Source organism: Haliotis cracherodii, unplaced genomic scaffold, assembly GCF_022045235.1.
Source record: "Haliotis cracherodii isolate W230 unplaced genomic scaffold, xgHalCrac1.p SCAF_15, whole genome shotgun sequence".
In the NCBI taxonomy this organism is placed as follows: Eukaryota; Metazoa; Mollusca; class Gastropoda; order Lepetellida; family Haliotidae; genus Haliotis; species Haliotis cracherodii.
Genome location: NW_027266270.1, coordinates 17,415,656 through 17,439,367, shown reverse-complemented (window position 1 = coordinate 17,439,367; position 23,712 = coordinate 17,415,656). Strand labels below are relative to the sequence as shown.

Here is a 23,712-nt window from a genome sequence, read left to right as displayed (position 1 = left end):
AAGGTGAGCGTATCCTGCCCCATCGGTGGCACCCGTCACAAACACATGCAAAGGCAAGTCAATTGTTCCCCTAAAAAGTCACGGGAATATATGGCACACGTCATAATGGGGAATTGCATCGGACATCATTCTTGTCACTGATGCGTCAAAAGACGAAGAAAAGGTAACTGGTTATATTTAATGTACCGGAAAGTATTCATACAAGCAATGATACATTCGACATGGCCACTGGCGACAAACGAGATGACGTGGTTGGTGCATATCATCGTATTCGAAGATCGATGCTCATGATGTCATTCAATGGATTGTCTGGTCCAGGCTCGATTATTTACAGACCGCCGTCATATCGATGGAATATTGCCGAGGGTGGCGTTAAACAACAAACAAACAAGCAAACAAACAAAACTTAAAGATATGGTTTTCTTCAATGATGATACTTCAGATAGTTAAGTGATGAAGTGGACTGTTCACGGACAAACAGACGACTTCCTACCACTTCGATGTTAAAGTATGGGAGTTAACCTTTAATTCTAATATCGCTTGTCAGTGTGATATTTTGGCGCCCACTTTAATGCATTTAACTCATAGGCAAAACATGTGATTTGACTGAGCATATTGCCCAGGCTTTTACCTGGGGCGGTCGGATAGCCTAGTGGTTAAAGCGTTTGCTCGTCACACCGAAGACCCGGGTTCGAGTCCCGACATGGGTACAATGTGTGAAGCCCATTTCTGGTGTCCCCCGCCGTGATATTGCTGGAATATTGCTAAAAGCGGCGTAAAACCACACTCACTCACTCACTTATACCTCAGTGGTCTGTCTGTATAACTTAATGAAGCATGACGACTATAGACACAGTAAACCAGTTGTCTCTTTCATTCCCTCGCCAGTGCTTACGTCATTTGCATCAAGGCGACTGTGCTTGTCGTAAGAAGCGACTAACGTGATCGGTTGGTCAGACTCGCTGACTTGGTTGATGCGTGTCATCGTATCCCAATTGCATGAATCGATGCTCATGATGTCAATCACTGGAGTGTGTGTTCCAGACTCGATTATTTACAGACCGCCGTCATATAGATGGAATATTGCTATATCGCGATGATTAATTAACGAAGATAGCTGCAAGTGTGCAAATACTATTCCGCCCATAAGTAATATTACTTAGAGCAATGACAAAAATTGCAAAGTGAGCTTTTGAAGAAATATCCATTTTAATAGCGAAAAATGTCCATTAAGTTTTGATAACGTGGTTATAATGCGTGTATGAATCAACAGTCGGGACATATTTAGCAGTGAACTTGGTCAATAGCGCTTTAAAAAATCATCAGCACGTATGTTTTGTTACTGTCGCTGCTAAACATAGCCTCAATATAAACACCTGATTGTCGAATCTAACCCGGATGGTGATCAAAACTCAATGATAATATGTATCTCAAGGAAAATGGATATTTCTTGAAAAGCGCACTTTGCATTTTGTGTCATTATTCATAGTAATATGTATTATCGCGGAATGGCTTGTTTTCACCCTATAAGTATTAGTATACATGCAACTATATTCGTTAATCAATAAGCACGATATTTCGTTATTCTATTTCAAGTGGAGAGGACAAAACGTGTGTCACAAAAACTATGTAATCGAAACTATAGAATAGATGTTGGATCAATATGCACAGTGACTATACGTATATATATATGAACAGTGTCTAATGAAAGATGTTGTTATTTTCGATGTTTTATTTGTTAACATTTCTATATTTTCACAACTTACAATACCTCGGTTCGTTATATTACGTCGTCTGCTACGAGTTTTGCTATCTCGGTGATACTGCCGGTATATATTCTGGATCTAGAGGAATGAATGTCTGCTAGATAAATTCTTTGACAACCGCTCCCCCGTTGCACTTGGTGTAATGCACAGTCTGTGAGCCTGTGTGCATGGCCATTGACAACAGCGATAACTCTATGTGCAAATACACACAAAAACACGCCCGATGTGCGCGTTATACTGAGTAACCCCGCAATCACACGCCCTGCGAACGTCAACCAACATGGCGGACCGACTCAAAGACGCTCAGCTGGTACAGATGATGGAGAAACTGAAGACAAGTCACACGTGGGTCAAGGTAGCGTTGTTTTCTTACCTCACCTCACCTGATCGCAGACCAGTAGAGCTAGGAATTATATGTCTTCCGTATAGAATCCGACTGGTAACTGTCCCAGATATCTAGATTGTGACATGGATAGGCCCTCATGAAATACCGGTGGGTCAATACCGAGGACGAGTTAAGGCTGTCTGTATTTTTACTCTCTCTCTCTCTCTCCTTCTCTCCCTCCCTCTCTCTCTCTCCCTCCCTCTCTCTCTCTCTCCCTCCCTCTCTCTCTCTCTCTCTCTCTCCCTCCCTCTCTCTCTCTCTCTCCCCCTCTCCCTCTCTCTCTCTCTCTCCCCCCCTCTCTCTCTCTCCCTCTCTGCCTCTCTCTCTCTCCCTCCCTTTTGTTACTCTCGCTCTTTTGCTGGTTGAGCTAAGAGATGAGGAAAAACATACAGAATTATGGATCGCCTAACCAGAGGTCGATGACTTGAGAATATTGTGGTGTTTCTCATTTCAGATCGTGGGGGAAATAGAAGCCACGCTGGAACATCGTATAAGTGATTACGAGTTCGTTGTTGACAGATGGCCGGATTGCAGAGCTATGGTTGTTCGGGCGAAGCCAAATGATATAAAGGTATCTTACGCATGTCTGTGCATTAGTTTGTGTAGGCATGACATGAATTTTATTTCGTAAATTGAAATAAGGTCAAATGTGATTATCCCTGGCTTCCGCGCTCTAAACCCCATGACCAGCTCAAAACTTATTTGGCAATTTGTATCCCAAAGGCTATCTTTGGGGTGAACTCTTGTCGATGATTTCCAAGGCAGAAATTCTGGATATTCTGGCTTGATATCCCAGTGACAAATGAGCTTAAGCACGTTGGTATTATATTGAACTCTGAATTTAACTCATGGGAGAGAACTCTGGAGAGCTGCTCGAAGATGAAAGCATCAGCCATGGCACTCGTCAAATCGGGACTGCATGAACGCGCTCTAAACACCATGACAAGCTCAAAACTTATTAAGGCAATTTGTATCCCAAAGCCTGTGTTTGGGTGTGAACTCTTGTCGATGATTTCCAAGGCAGAAATTCTGGCTTTAGAAAGAGCACAGAGGTCCATTGTCAAAATGGCACAGGGACTTCCACGTCATACTAGGTCTGACATAGTTAATGCTCTTCTCGGCTGGCTCCCCATAGAATCATTTATCAGCATCAAGAAACTACTCTTTCTTGGCCACCTCTGTAATTGTTCTAATCATCTGCTTTCCAAGAGTGAGTGAGTGAGTGAGTATGGTTTTACGCCGCTTTAGCAATATTCCAGCAATATCACGGCGGGGGACACCAGAAATGGGCTTCACACATTGTACCCATGTCGGGAATCGAACCCGGGTCTTCAGCGTGACGAGCGAACGCTTTAACCACTAGGCTACCCGACCGCCCCTGCTTTCTAAGAAGGTATTTATGACTCGTATCTCCATGTATATACACAAGTGTTCATCCACACAAGTATGGGCTATGTCCCAGACATATGTCGCATCCTCCTGGAGGCATTTCTTAGTTCCGGTACATCCCTGGAACGGAAGATATGGAAAAAAACAGTCAAAGAAGCCGTGAATACTTTTGCAGCACGAGCATGGCGGGAAAGACTTTCATCAGACCCTGACACTGTGCACTTTGAGGGTCTTCATCCGGATGTGACCCCACACATGGCGTGGAGGATAGCTGGAGAGTATCCTGAGCTAAAGGCAGCTGCCTGTTTTGTTGTCCACATGTGTGCGATGTGGAGACCGGGGAAATTACATGGTACCTGTACACATTGTGGTATTAACTACCATGACTTACTGACTCACGTACTGTGCCACTGTGTGAACTTATGGTGTGACATTGTGTGCATGGGTCCCGTTGACATCAGCGTTGAACTCCACAGTAAATCAGACTATGATCTTGTAGTTTGTTTGCTGTCCTGTAAGCCACCTTTGGATACTGATCCAGATATCAGTCGCTCTTACTCACGAGCTGTAATCCGAGGACTCAATAGATGGACGGAATTTACTGAGAAAATCCGTTACCACAGTGGTATTCCCTGACAATGTAATTATTTTCATGTAATTATCTTTAATATTATACCTTGTAACTCTCCTATGGAGGTGAGGTGAAGTGAAATTGGGTTTAACGTCGCGTCTAAGATTATTGCAATTGCACTTATATAGCGACGTGCATGCACGTATGTGTCTGTGTGTGGCTTCTTGTACTCCGGACTGATGCCGATTTATAGTGCTAGCCCACTGAGATACCATGCTGCAGTTTAACATGAATACCCCACTCAGACACAGTATACTGACTCCGAGCCGACCAGTCCTTGTTTTAGCCCCTTAATGCCGAGCGCCAGACAGGGTAACAACAAGTTCCATCTTTTAACGTCTTTTGGTATGACGCGGCTGGGGATCGAACCCTGGACCTTCCGCTCTCCGGGCGGACGCTCTACCACTAGGCCACGGAGGCGGTCAACTTTCCTATGGAGGAATAAAAATATATATTTTTGTAAATATATCGTGAGCAATTTCCTTGGTGTTTCGTCTTTCTTTCTCTTTTTGTGACTTCTTTTGTTGGCATACCTCCTTTCTTCGGTTTTAAAGTAGAGCGACCAGTTATCGCCAATCGCCAACTCCCCGTTAAAGCGGGCACGTGTTCGTGTCTCATTTTACTTTACATTTCATTAGTAGAGAGAAATATTTATCCGAAACTGATGAACAAAACGGGCACTTGTGTGGAAATATTTGAAAAAACACCATAATTACCTTGGAAAATACACGCGGTGGTGCTACGTGACTCATTAACGCGTGAATATATATCAAACAACACGATGATGCACTTTCAGTTCTGACATTTCTTGCTATCTGTCTGTCATTTCTTCCCCAAAATACAATTCTGAAACCTATTTGAGCTATATTTCCAAAAATGCATAACCTGTATATATCACGAAATCCATAGTACATAGTATTAAGGATAAGTCTGTGTAGATCGAATTTGGGGAATATTGTTTTTTGTCACTTTGCAGACGAAAAAATGATAATAGCATTTCTTAGTCATTTTTATGAATATAAAAATTGATCTGAATTACAGAATTAATCATTTGTTCATTTTACAAATTGCTCTCCCGGAGTTCTTCTTGGAGCTGTTATTTTTACAATGCAACAGTTTTTGTACTTTCCACTACAAAATAAACCCGCATGTGACACAGATACTGATATTTCCATCGGATAAATGACTTGCAACATGTAGCGGTCCACGCAATTGACAAACATATTCCCCCTGACAGTTGAAGTATCTTGAGCCGATTGTGAACCTGTACGCCACTGACAACGATGCACTGAGGGGCCTTCTACACAACCTGGACTGGTCAAAGGGGAAACGGTTTGAATGTGAGGCAAATAACCATATCGTGGGTACAATGCATGTATTAACTTATGGGAATGTCCTCATGGGCGTACATATATATGTGCATGTATATGTGTGTGTGTGTGAATGTATGTGTGAGAAAAATTGTCATACAAGACTAAGGCCAGTACAAATCTCATCCTCTGTTTGTACGTATATATAAACTGATTCACCAATGCTCCAAAGTAGTTTAGCTTAAGGCTCATCTTCATCTTTAATAGTCAACTCACCAACAACCTCTCCAGGAATATTCCTTACTTGTTATAAAATACTTATTGATTCATGCCAACTGCCATGACTAGAACATTGTTCTAAACATTATGGTATTTCTCCTACAAATTTCAACTGACACTTTCTTACCTGAACTCTGCCAAGCAAACATTTATCTTCGTGTCGTGTAGATACATGGAATGCAGCATTTTCAAAACATTGCTTCACTCATAATACATTTCCAGGTGTTTTTATCACCTTGATGTTCGTCACATGATAGAAACATTTCATTTTGCTAGTAATGTGTTAGCAAGCAACAATAGTAATATGAAGGGAAATTCAAAATAAATTATTAAACTTTTAAAATTGGAAACAACTGGAACATTAGGTCTGAAAACATAAAATTATTTTTTCCTGAAAATACATCCCTTCTTTAAGGCAGGTTACTGTCCATCACTACCCTTGACTAGCTTCATTCAGTGCTGCAAGATTATGAAACATCTCTGACATCACTCTATTGGAAGTTCTATGGCGTCCATTCATACCGTGAAAGATCATTTATCAGCTTCAAGCCTTTGGCACTGACACCTGATGTGCGCTTCTTCTGTTTTGTTTTGCAACCTGTCTGGGTTAATTCCAACAAAGCACCTGAAAATTTAAAATATGAAAAATGAAACTTTCCATGTTATTCTTGAGGAAAATAGTTTTGGGTTGTTTATTCATAAACTTGTGTATCATTTCAGAGTGAGGGAATAATTACTGTTTAATTCCACCACAGTCAGCAATATTCCAGCTTTATCAAAGACCAGCCAAACCATTGGTTCCATGACAGCAACTTACGACCCTAGTATACCAAACCCTCATTGACTAATGGGTTCATTAAACCCCAATGGTTCATACAATTCTTAAAATTGTACAAAGCCATCACTAAACTATACTTAAAATTAAAGTGTCATTCAATTTTCAGGTATACCCTTATAGTTTAGGGTGTAACACTATAATTTTCCCACACCTGTTTCAGCCAACTGGGACTTTCGAAACGAGTAGCTGACTAGCTTCATTTAGCCTAGTGTTCGAACTTAAGGTGGGTCGAAGATATTTGTATCTGGGGTCCCCCTAAATCTTTACCTTTCACTATTAGGGCTGTGACAAGGACCCCTCGAGTTTCATGCTTAATGTCGACACCTACAATCTCACGGCGTTGATCCCTGACCCTGCCCCTGCCCCTGAATGAACTCCAGTACTGGTCCTGCTTTGGCTGGGTACTCTATGTTGAAGACATGGTAGGAAGCAAACAACACGGTCACAGCTAGGCCAAAACTAGATATCCGACCAGTCACAACAATCCAATCAAGGAAGTGGTAGTAGCTTGTACCATCAGAATAGTTGGACCTAAAACAACACACGGATTGAATTATTCTTCAAGTGATAAAAATAGTTTCTTTTCAACATATTACTTTAACTAAAGATAGGAAATTTATATACTGGATGTTTTAAATATGTTTCGTTAATTGTACACCTTGTCACACACTGCACACACGTTTTCTTTAAAAAATGAGTCATAACCTAACATGTTGAAGCAAATTGATTTCATCATACATTAGGGGGCGGTCGGGCAGCCTAGTGGTTAAAGCGTTCGCTCGTCACGCCGAAGACCCGGGTTAGATTCCCGACATGGGTACAATGTGTGAAGCCCATTTCTGGTGTCCCCCGTCGTGATGTTGCTGGAATATTGCTAAAAACGGCGTAAAACCATACTCACTCACTCACTCACTCATCATACATTAGAAAGATCCACAGCTACTATTATACAAAATGTTATTGTGAACTTAATCACAATACAAGTTTACCATAAACTGCAGGCTGTGGATAAGCCTTGAGACAAGCCGTCTCAGTTTCCTCCTTGTTAGTCGTGCCATGCAGTGACATAAAACATTATGTCAGTCATAGCTACAATAGCTTGTTTCATGTTTCATATCAGTATGGCCATCTTGCATGTTTTGTACCAAGTTATATCGTGTATGTTTTGTACCAAGTTAATATTAACCAAGTTATATCGTGTATGTTTTGTACCAAGTTAATATTAACCAGGTTATATCGTGTATGTTTTGTACCAAGTTAATATCAACCAAGTTATATCGTGTATGTTTTGTACCAAATTAATATTAACCAAGTTATATCGTGTATGTTTTGTACCAAGTTATATCGTGTATGTTTTGTACCAAGTTAATATTAACCAAGTTATATCGTGTATGTCCTGTACCAAGTTAATATTAACCAGGTTATATCGTGTATGTTTTGTACCAAGTTAATATGAACCAGGTTATATTGTGTATGTTTTGTACCAAGTTAATATGAACCAGGTTATATTGTGTATGTTTTGTACCAAGTTAATATTAACCAAGTTATATCTCGTATGTTATATACCAAGTTAATATCAACCAAGTTATATCGTGTATGTTTTGTACCAAGTTAATATTAACCAAGTTATATCGTGTATGTTTTGTACCAAGTTAACATGTAGAAATATAAGTACTGTTGAGACAGTGTTAGGGACTGGTCCAAAGCATCAGTATAGAAACGTTTGCTCATTCAATGAGTTCAGCTCAAACACTACGATGCACTGACAATATGCCTAGAGAAAAGTTAGGGCTGGTAGAGTTCATAGTAGACTCAGAAGAATTAGCACAGCACAGGCTGTCGTTTCCCAGCACCATTACTGAATGTTATATGCAGTGGACTCATAAACTTGTAATTGAGGACAGTGTGGCTGGTTAATCATGTGATGGTTATAAATGTTGTAAAATACTACATGTAATTGGTAATGTAATCGGAGTATATTTGATATTTCAATGGTATTTCAATTTTAAGATGCAAAGCTCAATTTAATTTGGATTCGGTTTTTTTATTATTATATCCTCAGATAAACTCTTAATTCAAATGCAATTTTCAAATCTAAATGTAAAATGCCATTGTCGTTTTGCATCGTTTTACCTAAGTAGGATTATCTGGTCAAGGAGAAACGTAAATGGTGTTTAGGAAAATATTTAGTGAGCTAAATATTTATAAGTAAAGAAACTTTAAACTTACATAATATACTTCAAAGAGTGCGTTTTCGTCAACAGCACAGTAGTTTCCTACACACAGGATCACATGAATTAGCTAGGCTTTCACATTGTCCATCTTGCTCCGACGGTCAGCTTCTTGAAACAACGCTTCTGCTCTGTCCTTTGTGGATGAAAATGCTCTCCGGAAAAAAAAAACACATTTTAAACGGGGAGCCTTATCCAAAAAGACATTGTATATGGCATCCTTTACATTAACCCCCAAAAGTTCATTGACATGAACAAACATGCCTCTAACTTCAAATAGAAAGGGCAACATGTCCATTAACTCAGTGACAGGTCTACCTTCATTGATGGTTGTTCTCTGCAGAGGATACTGTAGGTAATGTCCCTCATTGGTATCCCATGACCAACTGCCAGGTTCCTCGTTGTACATGAGTTGTAGATCCTCTCTAACTCTTTCAGCAGATTTCATATCTGTTACAGGAGGTGACCAGTTAACGCATCCATATGCACCCTTTGGAGAATTCATCTGTTTGTCATTTGAAGTCCCTTCACTTTGATCAGTGTCTGAACCTGACGATTTCCTTTTACTAGTCTTGGAGAGACAAAGGCTTTGAGAATTCCTGTTTAAATTGTCATTTCGGTTGACAAACTGCATCCCAAGTGAGTCATACCCTGTCCCTACAACAACATTCTTTATCTTATCTTCAAGGCTTTCAAGATACATGTCCACAACTCTCTCAACAATGGCACCAAGCTGTTTCTTTGTTGGACGATGGGTTATTTCAGGGACTTGATCCATGACATCTCTGACAAAACGCACTCTGATACGTCCTGTTGAATGCTGATTGTTCTTTAAACATGCTGAAATGTCCCTGGGTAGACGGTCCCATTGTATCTGAAACTTAGATGCCTATTTTGGATCTCTATTTCTGAATTCAATAAGGATGGGACTTCGGGGTGGTGATGAGCCAGTTGATGATGATGCACTGCTATGTGGAGGTGCCATTACGCCTGGTGACTGTGTGCTGTAACTATCTGTAAGACTTACAAACGTGGAAGGGGATGAAATAGCTTGACAACTCAGGCCTGAGTGAACAGAAAAAAGTTGATGAGCTACAGAAACTTGTTCCTGGCAGTTGTGTTGTGTTTTGACTTGTATTGATTGAGGAAAAATTTGATCTATCGAATCCGGGTGCACACAATACTGCAAATAAAATCGACAAATACAGTAGTTGCTATCTACATGATCTAAAGTATGATCAAAGGAAAGGGGATCAAATTAATTCCATTTTTTACTTGAATAATACCTTAATCAGTGTTAAACTAATGAATGCACCAAAGCTCAACTTTATTGTGCCCCAAAGAGACAAGACTTACCGAACATAAAGTAGCATTGCATAAAAGCCTTTGCTCAGATCAATGAGTTCATAAACATAACACTATAGACAGCTGATGTAGTGTCAGTAACATGTGCCATAAAGGTTATCAGTTCCACTCAAATGTAGAATGTACATTTTGACGGCAATACCAGATTAATATTTGCAATTTCTTACTTTCTTATTCCTAACAATCTGCAAACCAACATACAAAAGTAATTCTAAAATTGTGACACCCCACCTGGTGAAGGTGATGACTGGCGACTGTGTCTCATTATCCTTCTGGTTGCAATAGGTGTCAAAATATCATCCAGGTCACTTTCTTCAACGGAAGTCACATCAGCAAGGCACTCTACTCCAAGCTTCTCCAGACTCATCATTAGATTTTGGAGAACTGTTGCATCAAGATTGGGTATAAACCCTTGTATGTTGTCCCTCAAAAGCTGTCGTGACTCAGGCAGAGGTGTCTCTGCCGGGGGTGACTCTCACATTCTCCATCTCTAATAAAAGGGATTGAATGTTTAAGAGAAAAATAAGTGTTTTCATTAACTTTATAAACTGATATCAGGAAAGGTTACAAAAGTTTAAACACACTCAGACACGGAGTATCATCACTTTCAGTAACAAAAGTATGCAAACCCATTGTAGGAACAGGTATTGGGTTTAAAAGGAAATATGGGATATTGTCTTTGATGAGAATGACTCGTAACTTGCCTTTTTCATTTTCAGATGTAATCAACACCATACTACTATTGTTGTCCATGTACTCATGTTTCTAGACACAGCTTCTTTGCATACATCGTCACTATAAATAGTAGGATTAAATGGACCTACATCGTCAAGTTTGGTGCTGTTTGGTAATAATGAGTCTGTAGAGAGGTAGCAGTGAAACAACTGATGCCTTGATGCAGGAGTCATATCAATGTGCTCGTAATTTTGTAATTTCCTTACACACTGCTTAAAATAGGAATATTTACTTTCAAACCACATGGTCCCAAGCCTGAAAAGGCTTCAAAAGCAAGTATCAATACTGGGTAATGTGTCAAAAAGTGATATTTGAGTCTTGAATGTTGAGTTTTGTGATCTCTGATTATGTGTGATTTAAAGGCTATGTATGTGGAAAACGTGCCGTCACAATAACCATGGCAACATGAAAATGAAATATTGGCAGCATTCTTTGAATTATGTAATGATCCACATACTTCTTTAAAGATGATGTTGAAAATCAACATGTTTTGCAGCAGAAACTGTGTACATTCATTTGAGAAAAAACGCTTAAAACTGCCGCTAATTACAATATGAAGACAAGATGAGGGAACAAGCAAATCATTGTCATATCCCTACATTATTTGTGTAAACATTTAAGTCGGTACCTGTACTCGAAAAGGGCAAATGGAACTGATTTTGATTCTTTCACACTTCGACGACGCCAAAACGTGCTGCCAGGTTGGTAGAGGCTATCCCATAATGTTACGTAAAACGTCCCCTTTACGTTGTATTTACCGTAACCCACATAATGAACATGTTAAACCAACAGTAAATTAACTTTAAAAACAAAAACGGTGGTAACTGAGTAAATTAACAGCGCAAAACGCGTAAAATAAACTTTAATTTTTAAGGATTTATTTACAGTGCGGACATTTCAAGAAGATAATATTACATGTCATGTTTGTTGTTTAACGCCGCACTCAGCAATATATTCCAGCTATATGACGGCGGTCTGTAAATAATTGGGTCTGGGCCAGACAATCCAGTGATTGACATTATGAGCATCGATCTATGCAATTGGGATACAATGACATGCATTAAGCAAGTCAGCAATCCTGACAACCCAATCTCGTTAGTCGCCTCTTTCAAAAAGCTTATGACAAGCATGGGACAATTCTATAACCCGGATCTTCATGGGAGTAAGAGAAGTATGGGTTGCTGAAGATCAATTTTTACCCTGATCTTCAGGAAAACGTGAGGTGTGAAGTAATTGGCGTGAGTATGGCTTTACGCGGCTTTTAGCAATATTCCAGCAATATCACGTCGGGGGACACCAGAAATGGGCTTCACACATTGTACCCATGTGGGGAATTGAACCCGGGTCTTCGGTGTGACGAGCAACCGCTTTAACCACTAGGCTACCCGCTGAGATGAAATGGGGTTTAACGTCACGATTAAGATTATTGCACTTATTTTGCATTGTGCATACACCCTACCTCCTACATGTAATCCTTTCTTTCAATTTATCAGGCGTGGCCAGTGGGCTAGTGCCGGTTTTGACAGAAGTGATTCAACTTCACCGAGTTCCCACCTGTACACACACTGACGCTGTCTACCTGAAAGTCACGCAAGATACACTGAAACTCAGGTACATTTATACCATAGTTCTCTTAGGCCCCGTTCACTTACAATAATCTTTGTGTACTAGTTTAACAACGAGAACTATTCAAACATCATGTCGACAAACATGACATATTGTGGAATTCATTACGAAGTGTGTCAAAGTAAATGATGCACTTGTCTTGATTATGAGTGAATGAGTTGAGTTTAATACCGCTTTTAACTGTATTCCAGTTAAATCGCGGCTTGTCAGCTTGATGTGGAGGAAAGCCCGAAGTGATGCAGATCTCAGACGTTCACCCACGAGCAGATGTATGGTGCTGCAGACCTAGAATCATAATCAGGGCGAACTGGGATTCGAACCCACAATCATAGGTTTCTGGCGTGCCCAAGGGACGCAACTCTGCACAGCTAATTGCGGCGCCTTACACAACTGGGGCCCCTGTATTCACTATGATGCTTTACAGATATAAATGGTCAACAGTATATGAGGGAATTTCTTACATTTTAGATGTATTTGGATATTTTGAATTTTTGTGATAATTATTCTTCGCAGGTCCGTTCCTGAAGGCTGTACCCTCTCAAGCCTAGGGGCAGATCAAGCAGCCCTGGCTGATTCAGTGTGGGACTTACGCAATGGTGATGTATCTGAAGCCTACATCAAGCACTTAATAACCTCACTTCCTTCCACCTGTCTTTACAACCAGGAGGGGGAGCTGTTGGGATACGCCCTTACCTATCACTACGGGTGTCTGGGGGTGCTGCACGTGCTGGAGGAGCACCGAGGGAAGGGGTACGGGAAGGTCGTCATGTCTCATCTTGCACTTAAACATCTACAGAAAAAGAAAGAGGTGTTTGTCATGATTCAACGTGTAAACACGCAGTCCATTAAGATGCATGAAGGTATTGGATTTGAGGTTATTCCAGATATGTCATTTGTCTGGATATTTTGTGATTAGTAATGTGCAGATCTATGATCTTTCAATGTTTCTCAAACCTTACAGACTGTACGTATGAGCATTCAAGATCATGCGTAGTCAAGTAAAGACATATTCAAGACATACAACATCTACAAAACCATATATCCTTTTTTAACTATTAGCCTGGATTTTTAAAGGAATACACCTTGCAACAATGTAATTTTTGTGGAAGGCATTTTTGTTAATTGTCTGTGAATACTTATCCAGATGCTTTGAATTTAACCAAGAAGCAACTGTTGACAATAAAACAGTTTTTTTACTTTCTAATAGACAAAGTCCTAGTTACATCTAGCCACGTAGGTATGTAAGGGTTGTTTCAGAAATCGTGGCTTGTACATGTGATGAAAAACCTTTTAGAAAAAATATAAAATAGTAATAATAATAAACCTGAAAAGCTATTTCCATGTGCGTGTTGTTCCCTTTGTTTGCAATGGTTCTACGGTTCCACATGCAGACATAAAAGCTTTATGGATAGCTGGGGATACCATCACTTTGATGTGTTAAGATGTTTGTCATACTCCTTACTGTCACGGTTATTGTAGCATATCTTTACAAGATAACTTGGATCCAGACTCGGGATCAGCATGGCCCAACGAAATTGTGTGGCATACCTACCCATTGATGCAAGTACCCATATAATGTCATAAGACGCACATGTTTAATCCAGATTGCACCGATATTAATGTGTGGTTCGGAAAATGCAGCTTGTTTTTGTTACTCAATACCAGTTTACATGGTCCTCGGCAAATTTGAAAGAGAACCACTGCTTATTAAAATGTATAAACGCATTATCATATCTTGGCATAAAATTGCAATAAATATATAATCCCCAAATTAACAAACAGTACCAGTTTACCCACTATCGCCGATATAATCCCGCATTAAATATTATTTAAAATGCCATAATGATAATATTTTTGACAATCTGCTGTTTATGTGAACATAGAAATTCCTGTAAGATGTCAAGTTAATGAAGCTCACTTCACCATATACATATTTCCTTTATATGATATATTAATTATGGAAAATATGTATAAATAATAAAGAGGTTCATTTGAAAGCTGTCATCTTTTTTTATTAAAAGTAAGTGTATACCTGAACGAAAATCGTCATATATACACAAGCGTGGACAAAATAATTTGTTTTACGTTGGCATTTCTTCGCTTGATTGTCAGAACATTGGTGTCTAAAGGTTGCACCAGGTGCGCAGATATGAAGAGATAATAATAAGAGGAGAAGAAGAATATTTTATTATACCTGCTTTACATATGAAATGACATAGCAAGAATGTAAAAACTCAGCGGCCAGCCAAAATGGCCTACGAGACACTAAAAGACTCATGAAAACATAATATCCCCCGTACAAGCATCCTATATACTCACAACCACATCCATTCTCACATCCTGTCCTTCACTCACAGCACCATATTCAAACCGTTCAAACACACCCGCTCATTCAAATAAATCCAAACCCTAGCTGACAACACCTCGATTACATCCAAACCCTCACCCACACTGTCACACAGTATGCTCACGCACACCCTATTTCTCAAACATACCCTCACCTGTACCCCTTCCCGCATCCATACCAACTCCCTTTTCTACATTATCAACCACGCCCTCACTCACAACCACATCCTTTATCACTTCCACAAAAAAGGTAGCATCAACCACATACAAAGACACTAACAAAGTAACATTCCACTGTCACATATACAACTGAACAATACACATACAGATACAATTAAACCCGACAATACAGCACAACCTTAAGGGCCAGTCACTCATCACAACTCGCAGCACCTCCATACAACGGGGGGCACGGGTGGCCCAGTCGTCTAAGGCGCCGCGATTCGCTGTGCAGAGTTGCGTCCCTGGACACGCGAGAAACCTATGATTGTGGGTTCGAATCCCGGTTCGCCCCGATTATGTTTCTAGGTTTGTCAGCACCATACCCGTGCTCGTGGGTTTCACCGAAGTGGTAAACGTCTGAGACCTGCATCACTTCGGGCTTTCCTCCCACATTAAGCTGACACGCCGTGATATAACTGGAATAATGTTAAAAGTGGCGTTAAACCCAACTCACTCACTCACTCCATACAACGACCATAGAACACGGCAAAACAACAGTGAAAATTATAGGAATTATCTCATGTATACAACTACCCAATTTATTATTTTATATTATATTTTCTTCTCTGAATCATTGAGAAGATTAGCTGCAAATGGTTTAACCAGACCGTCGCTCTGCATTAAGAATACGGTTTGGTCTGCAGGAGACATGGTAATAAACGAGGGGTTAATAAAGGATACTTTCTGCCAAAGTTTGAGTCTTAGATCTCTATAATAGTCACACGTTACCAAAAAGTGAACTTCATCTTCAACAGTTTGGCCATTACATAATTTACAGACGCGTTCAGAAACAGGGGTTTTCGGGCGTGTATAACGACCTCTTTCTAATTCTAAGGGTAAAGTTCCACAGCGAAGTTTAGCTAAAGTGCTTCATCGTTGTCTATCCAGAATATGACGTACATAAAATGAAACATTCAGTGTATTTTTAAACAATCTACACGTACTAAGCTTAGTACCTTTTGTAAGGCCACAGTCATTCCAAAGTCCATTAAACCAGTTTTCCCTATCAAGTTCTATCAATTTTAATTTCAACATTTGGAAAAGATTTTAAAGTGTCTCTTAACATCGGGAAAAAACAGCATTAGCATTTCATGCGATTGATTTATATGTTTCGTTTCTGTAACAACATTCAGTAAATCAATATTACGAAATACATACGAAATAAAAGTAACCTCTAACAAACGCACTCAGAACGTTGTAGGTTTCAATTTTAACAATATCTGCATGTTACCATTGATCTACTTCATTATAAAATGTATTACAGCAATAGAGTTATTACTGTCAAAAGATTTATTATTAAAAATATACTCATAACTTAAAACTGTAGATATATCAATGTCAACAGTATCATATATACCACTATGATTGTGTCAACTTAATACCCCTTGTTCCTTGAAAATAATATCCAATGTTTCAGGAAGTGATTGCTATGAAACCATATTCCTAGTTTTGTTTTCATAATAGTATAATTTTTTAATTTGAAGTTTACACAATATACGGCTTTTTCATTGGACGAGAGGTCGGTCACATGACCGTGAAATTGACGTTCATAAGTGTATAATTTTTTAATTTGAAGTTTTCTCGATATACGGCTTTTTCATTGGACGAGAGGTCGGTCACATGACCGTGAAATTGACGTTCATAAGTGACGTTTTTCACGAGACCATGTTCTTTAAATGACGTAAACACTGACGGACTACTTCCACATTCCTGGGGAAACCCCTGGGAATTCCCTAGCACGAAAACACACATAAGCGTTCTTTCTGATCATTTAGAACCTTTATTCTTGGTCTCAGCATTTCAGTATACATTGAGAAATGTCAGAGAGCGTGACTGCATGATTGTTCACGAATATCCTCGCTACGGCCTATCCTAATGAACAAACGATGAAATGCACATCTAAACTATCGTAGTGTCGACTCGATCCGTGCCAAGGCTGACATTGACCGTCTCCAACAATCTATGAATTTACCTTAGTGTCTGTTTGACGCATCTTTATTCACCTTTTAATGATCTGCCAGTTGATCAATAATGACGTACACATGTAACCGCCACACGTTCATTAACAACTTCGGAAATCTCTCCCGTCACGTTTATCATGTCTGCCATTTTGACGTCTTGTACTTGATGGAAATGTATTACGACGCGCTGTCATTGTGACTGACTTACTGAGGTAGTTCTTTATAGATCGCAAGCTCCGACGTTCATACAGTTTGGCCCTCACTCTATGAAGGTTCATACTCCTATGAACTCACACAAAGTGAAGATCAATTCTAAAATGTTTCTTTACATATTACTAGTTTTGTTTTTAAAAAATGTTATTGTTAATCTGGACGGCTAAAGATAAGTATGGGTAGCTGAAGACCTATTCTACCCTGGATGTTCAGGTATAGAATAGTAGAAGTGAAGGGATGGTTTGTTTGTTTGTTGTTTAACGCAGCACTCAGCAATATTATAGCTATATGAGGGCGGTCTGTAAATAATCGAGTCTGGACCAGACAATAAAGTGATTGTCATCATGAGCATCAATCTTCGCAGTTGGAATACGATGACATGCATCATCCAAGCCAACGAGCCTGACCACCCGATCTCGTTAGTCGCCACTTTCGACAAGCATAGTCGCCTTTACGGCAAGCACGGGTTGCTGAAGACCTTTTCTACCCCGGATCTTCACTGGTCGGTGAAACTTTTTCTGCACTTGCAGCATGGCAGCCTACAAATATATGGATGAAAAGGAACTATGTACTGTTCATTCACACCCAAACCATTGGACAGTGACAAATAGCATGCTGAGAATAAGGATACAACTGAGAGAACAAGCCGTTGGTATGATCCATCAAGGAGCAATGCATGACCAATTTGTCTCAAGGAGTTTTGGCTGTAGCCGAATGACAAACACCGCGTTGATGGTCCATTAGGGGCATACGTGACAGACGGGAGACAAGCCTAAGAGTGGCTGACCTCTTATCACTACAAACCAATAAAAGCGCTACATACACAGCCTTCTCACTGGACACAGTGTCCAGAAAACTGCGTTAGTTCTGTTCATGTTTTGCCCTCGGTTGGTAGTTCAGGGTGGACGACAGAAGACAAAACTCAGGGGTGATGTTTAAGACAACAGCAATATTTATTGTTGATGGGGAATAACGATAGTAAAGATACATGTTGACAATAATCATGTGACAGAATGCACACCGGGACTGATTGGCCAATGTTCCCAGTGCGGAGACCTGCTCTGTCACTTACACCTTTTAAAGAAACCTATTGAAGTGGTTTACACTATAACAATACCCTAAACGTCATGGAGCTTTTAAAAGTGTTTTTAAAAATAGTGACAATACTGAAAGTACACTATGCAGTTAAATGCATTTCTCCAATCACAAAGATCAGTTTTTGCCTAAGATTTGTCAGAATTAAGTCACACTCACTTACATCATCACAATATAGAAACAGGTGACACCAGACCAATTAGACTTCCTGTTTATAGGCAAAACGCAGCCATTAGGAAAGAATGTTCTTAATAGATCAGTGCAAGAAATGTTAGAAGCCAATATCATTTAGCCCCGTTCTTCTGAATGAGTGTCTAATTGTCATGGTTAAAAAACGTGATAGCTCTTACTGTTTTGTCGTAGATTATAGACGTCTCAATGCAGTTGCCAAGCCTATATTTTTCCCTCTACCACTTTTTGAAGATGCTGTAAATGCCAGAGGCGACAGCCATGACAAATCTTTTAGTGTGCTTGATTATGCTTGTACCTCGCCATCCAGATGCAAAGCACATGATGGCCTACATCACCCGCGATGGTGTTTTTTATTGGAATCCCTTTCGGCCTCAAAAATGTTCCCATGTCATTTCAGCAAACCGTTTCAGTGGCATTAAAAGAAATGAATTGGAGTTACATCTTAATGCATGTAGATGACATCATACTATTTTTCAAGCCAAACAAATGTAAACTTGCAACAAAACGAGTCATCTATTTGTGGCATATCTTCAGGAAAGATGGCATTCAAGTCGATCCTTCAAAAATTGATTCAGTCACAGAGATCCCACCCCCTAAAAATGTCTATGACGTGCGTCATTTCTAAGGTTGGGCCTCATATTATTTCAAATAGTACCCAAATTTTCAGGCATCGCCTCCCCTCTTTAAAACCTTCTGAGAAAAAAAGAGTCTTTTGAATGGTCCAACATTGGTCCTGTATACAGGATCAAATAATGGTAATCGGTACCGATTCTTTTGCTCGTCAGTTTAGGTTATTGCAATAAACTATATTTTTATATGTATATATTGTTTGTTTTTTTACTGATAAGGGTAAATGATGTTTAATGGTCATATCACAGTCAACAACTGTTTCAATCATATCAAAGAGAACAAGTGGAGTCTTAAATAATGTCAAAGGAAACAACAAAGTGACTTGCATGATACGACCTCTTTATTTACACAAAATTATTTATGAGCTGTGTTTTTTCACCCCACACCCACACCCCCACAAGAAATCAAATGGTTCGCCCGTTAGGTGGGGAGGAGGGGCTGTGGTTTATCAATAAAAATTAATGGTCCCAAAAATTGTTGAAAAACATAATTATGCTTCAGACTGTTAAAAAAATTCCTTCCACAAAAATTACATTGTTGCAAGGTGTTTTCCTTTAAAAAATCCAGGTATTGTTGTTGTAGTATGTCTTGAATACATCTTTACTTGACTACACCCGATCTTAAATGCTAATATGTACAGTCTGTAAGGTTTGAGAAACGTTGAAAGATCATAGATCTGCACATTACTAATCACAAAATATGCAGTCAAATGACATATCTGGAATAACCTCAAATCCGATACCTTCATGCATCTTAATAGATGGCGTATTTACACGTTGTATCATGACAAACACCTCTTTCTTTTTCTGTATATGATTGAGCGCGAGATGAGACATGACGACCTTCCCGTACCCCTTCCCTCGGTGCTCCTCCAGACACCCGTAGTGATAGGTAAGGGCGTATCCCAACAGCTCCCCCTCCTGGTTGTAAAGACAGGTGGAAGGAAGTGTGGTTATTAAGTGCTTGATGTAAGCTTCAGATACATCTCCACTGCGTTGAGGCCACACCGAATTAACCAGGGCTGCTTGATCTGCCCTAGGCTTGAGAGGGTACAGCCCTCATGAACGGGCCTGCGAAGAATAATTATCACAAAAATTCAAGATATCTAATATATCTAAAATTTAAGAAGTTCCCTTATATACTGTTGATCATAGTGAAAACGGGTCACGAGAGCCCCAGTTGTGTGCGGTTGAATGGGCGATATTTTGTTCTCCTTTTGTCGCTTCCGGTCTGGGTCTGGGACCAATGCACACTGTGACAGCTAGTGACATGTTGAGATGGAGCCAAGCTAAAGCCTTACCCTGTTGCACCTTCATTTAAAAACGGTCGTTTACAACTGAGTATTTTTTACTAGCACATATTTTGTAGTTATCATTAGCTCAGAATATCAACATTTCTTGAGTCTTCAAATAAAAGACGAATTGTCACGATGTAAGATACCGGGAAAAACGTCATGAAAAACGGTATACTGCCATGTTATTTTCTACGTCAGAAAAAGACGAGGCATTCTGTCAGTCTGGGCTAACATATGCATCGATGAAATAATGCTAGTTTTATTTATCAGTCTTGGTGTTACTTCCCACGACAATTCCAAGCTTTCAAGTATTCAAATCTTAACAAATAGTTCTCATACGACCATGGACAAGTTTAAGGGGGCCACAATTTGCTGTGTTGAGGTGCGTCCCTTGGGCACGCCAGAAACCTATGATTGTGGGTTCGAATACCAGTTCGCCCCGATTGTATTCTAGGTTTGTCAGCACTATACCCGTGCTCGTGGGTTTCACCGAAGTGGTAAACGTCTGAGACCTGCATCACTTCGGGCTTTCCTCCCACATTAAGCTGACACGCCGTGATATAACTGGAATACTGTTAAAAGCGGCATTAAACCCAACTCACTCACTCACTCACTCACTCACTATTAAGCAAGTAGCAAAAGTTATTGTAAGTGCACGGAGCCTAAGATATCTATGGTACAAATGTACCTGAGTTTCAGTGTATCTTGCGTGACTTTCAGGTAGACAGCGTCAGAGAGTGTTAAGGTGGGAACTCGGTGAAGTTGTATCGCTTCTGTCAAAACCGGCACTAGCCCACTGGCCACGCCTGATAAATTGAAAGAAAGGATGACACGTAAGAGGTAGGGTGTATGCACGTCGATATATTAGTGCAGTAATCTTAATCGCGATAACCTAGTGGTTAAACCGTTTGCTCATCACCCCGAGGTTCATTTCCCCACGTAGGTACAATGTGTGAAGGCTTAACAGCAGCTTAATACTATACTCCACCCAATTTCACCACACCTCACGTTTTCCTGCCTCGTGCCACCGTGAAGAGACCCGTGAAGATTCCGGATTAGCATAGGTCTTCAGCAACCCATACTTGTCATAAAAGGTGACTATGCTTGTCGTAAAAGGCGACTAACGGGATCGGGTGGACAGCCTCGCTGACTTGGTTGATGCATGTCATCGATACCAACTGCGTGGATCGATGCTCATGATATTAATCACTGGATTGTCTGGTCCGGACTCGAATATTTACAGACCGCCGTCATATAACTGGAATATTGCTGAGTGTGGCGTTAAACAACCAACCAACCAACCAACCACCGTTAACATACGGGTAAAAAATTGGTTTTCAGCAACCCATACTTGTCTTACCTCCATGAAGATCCGGGTTATAGAATTGTTCTTCAGTGAGCCATGCTTGTCATAAGAGGCGAATATTACTTGTTAAAGAGGCGACTAAGGTTGTCAGGATTTGCTTAATGCATGTCATTATTTACAGACCGCCGCCATGTAGCTGGAACATTGCGGAGTGCGGCGTTAATCAATAAATATGACATGGCACATTATCTTCTTGAAATGTCCAGTTTCGATTCAAGAACTTCCATTATAGCTTTGACCGGCGACTCACTGTATGTATAGGGCGGTCGGGTAGCCTAGTGGACCAGGGTTCTTTTCCCGACATGGGTACAATGTGTGAAGCCCATTCCTGGTGTCCCCCGCCGTGATATTGCTGGAATATTGCTAAAAGCGGCGTAAAACCTACCTCACTCACTCACTGTATGTATGTACACGTGTCTACATACACATTGGGATACACACATGCGCACACACACACACACACGAATGTGTGGAAACGGGTGAGATTTGTACTGGCCTTGGTCTTGTGTACAGAGTTTGTATGACAGTTTATCTCACACGTACATTTTCACACACACATACATGCACTTATACCTCCATGTCAGAATGATGAGATCTGATTGGCGCACATCTTCTTGATAAAATACAATGTATCCCGCCTTGGAGGGCAATAAATTTCTCAGCAGGTGAATAAATTCCTTACACCCCGTCACGAGCAAGACAGGCTGCATAATAGCTATGAATACTTTCTAAATGAAAGTCCAACAACTGGTAGTCTAGATCACGTACTTTGAGCCACTTTCTAAATGGCATTGTGTATTCATAGCTTTCGGCCATGGGAGCCGTGCCCATTTACACTTGTCAGGGGGGTGCTCAAAGTACGTGATCTACACTACCAGTTGTCAGACATTCATTTTCGTGGAAACCTCGGTGGCTGAGTGAGTTAGATCACTGACTTAGTGTGCTGGCGAGTAGGTGCCTCACTCTGGCAAGTGTGGGTTCGAATCTTGCACGGGACTCAACCCAAAAAAGTACTAGAATCTGTACTTTACTCAGAAAGTGTTATCCCAAATAAAACATTTGTAACAATATATTTACTTTTCAGTTTTGAAACTTGACGCTAAAGATTTGTTATCTGCCATTGCGATCAGTGGTGGTGTACACTCTTAATGATTCCAAACCGATAAGTACATAGAAAGTTGCATGATTGAAAAAGTAAGTACACATATTTGAAGGCAAGTGATTAAGGAAGCAAATCATGGTGCAGTTTTCATGGGATTCCGTAGAGGTGCTCATTATTAACTGCATAATGGTTTACCATTATTTGAAATACTCATGAATACCTATCACAATCTGTTTGGAAAATATCAGTATATTGAGTATATTGAGTTAGCAAGGTTTACATAAATGACAAGTCACAATGAAATTATGAAAATTCGAAGTTGATTCCTGTGATCGTTATGAGCTTCCTGTATATAATGTATCTGTTACACATGCGTTGTGATCATCATGATCATAGCAACTAGGGCTGGGACAAGTCCAAATTTACTACCCGGGTACCCACATCCCTTTTACCCGACCCTGCCTGGGTACCCGCTGTTGGTGTCAAGAGATAGGTGCAAAATGTCCGATTGGGAATAGTTTGACAGTAGCCCTGGCAAAATGTATTTAGATACAGGTATAAAATGATGTGGTCATGCATACACTGAAGTTGACTGAAGTTTTTGCTTTGTTCAAACATATATAAGTCAGAAGGAACGTGTTCATAGTCATGAAGAAATGCAACCATTAGAGACTTAAAATTTGTCAGGTAACCATTTAGTTATATGGTGAATGTTTTTCATGAAACAATATATCAC

The 23,712-nt window shown here is 40.1% G+C and overlaps 1 protein-coding gene and 1 pseudogene across 1 annotated transcript; one reads left to right on the top strand and one right to left on the bottom strand.

Annotated features, from left to right (window-relative positions):
* Positions 1-2,046: 2,046 nt before the first annotated feature.
* On the top strand, positions 2,047-13,471 carry LOC139461872 (glycine N-acyltransferase-like protein 3). The gene is made up of 5 exons (XM_071243355.1): positions 2,047-2,121; positions 2,606-2,722; positions 5,409-5,511; positions 12,423-12,540; positions 13,069-13,471. Exons 1-5 carry the CDS (start codon positions 2,047-2,049, stop codon positions 13,469-13,471), a joined length of 816 nt encoding a protein of 271 aa, XP_071099456.1.
* Positions 13,472-19,900: 6,429 nt separating this feature from the next.
* Positions 19,901-22,666, bottom strand: LOC139461555 (glycine N-acyltransferase-like protein 3; annotated as a pseudogene).
* Between the last annotated feature and the right edge of the window lie 1,046 nt (positions 22,667-23,712).

Bases quoted from the DNA above. Each gene is read 5' to 3' on its own strand.
- LOC139461872 (XM_071243355.1), top strand. From the start codon at position 2,047: ATGGCGGACCGACTCAAAGACGCTCAGCTGGTACAGATGATGGAGAAA. The intron at 2,122-2,605 runs GTAGCGTTGTTT...TTCTCATTTCAG, and splicing joins CAAGTCACACGTGGGTCAAG to ATCGTGGGGGAAATAGAAGC. The intron at 12,541-13,068 runs GTACATTTATAC...TATTCTTCGCAG, and splicing joins CAAGATACACTGAAACTCAG to GTCCGTTCCTGAAGGCTGTA.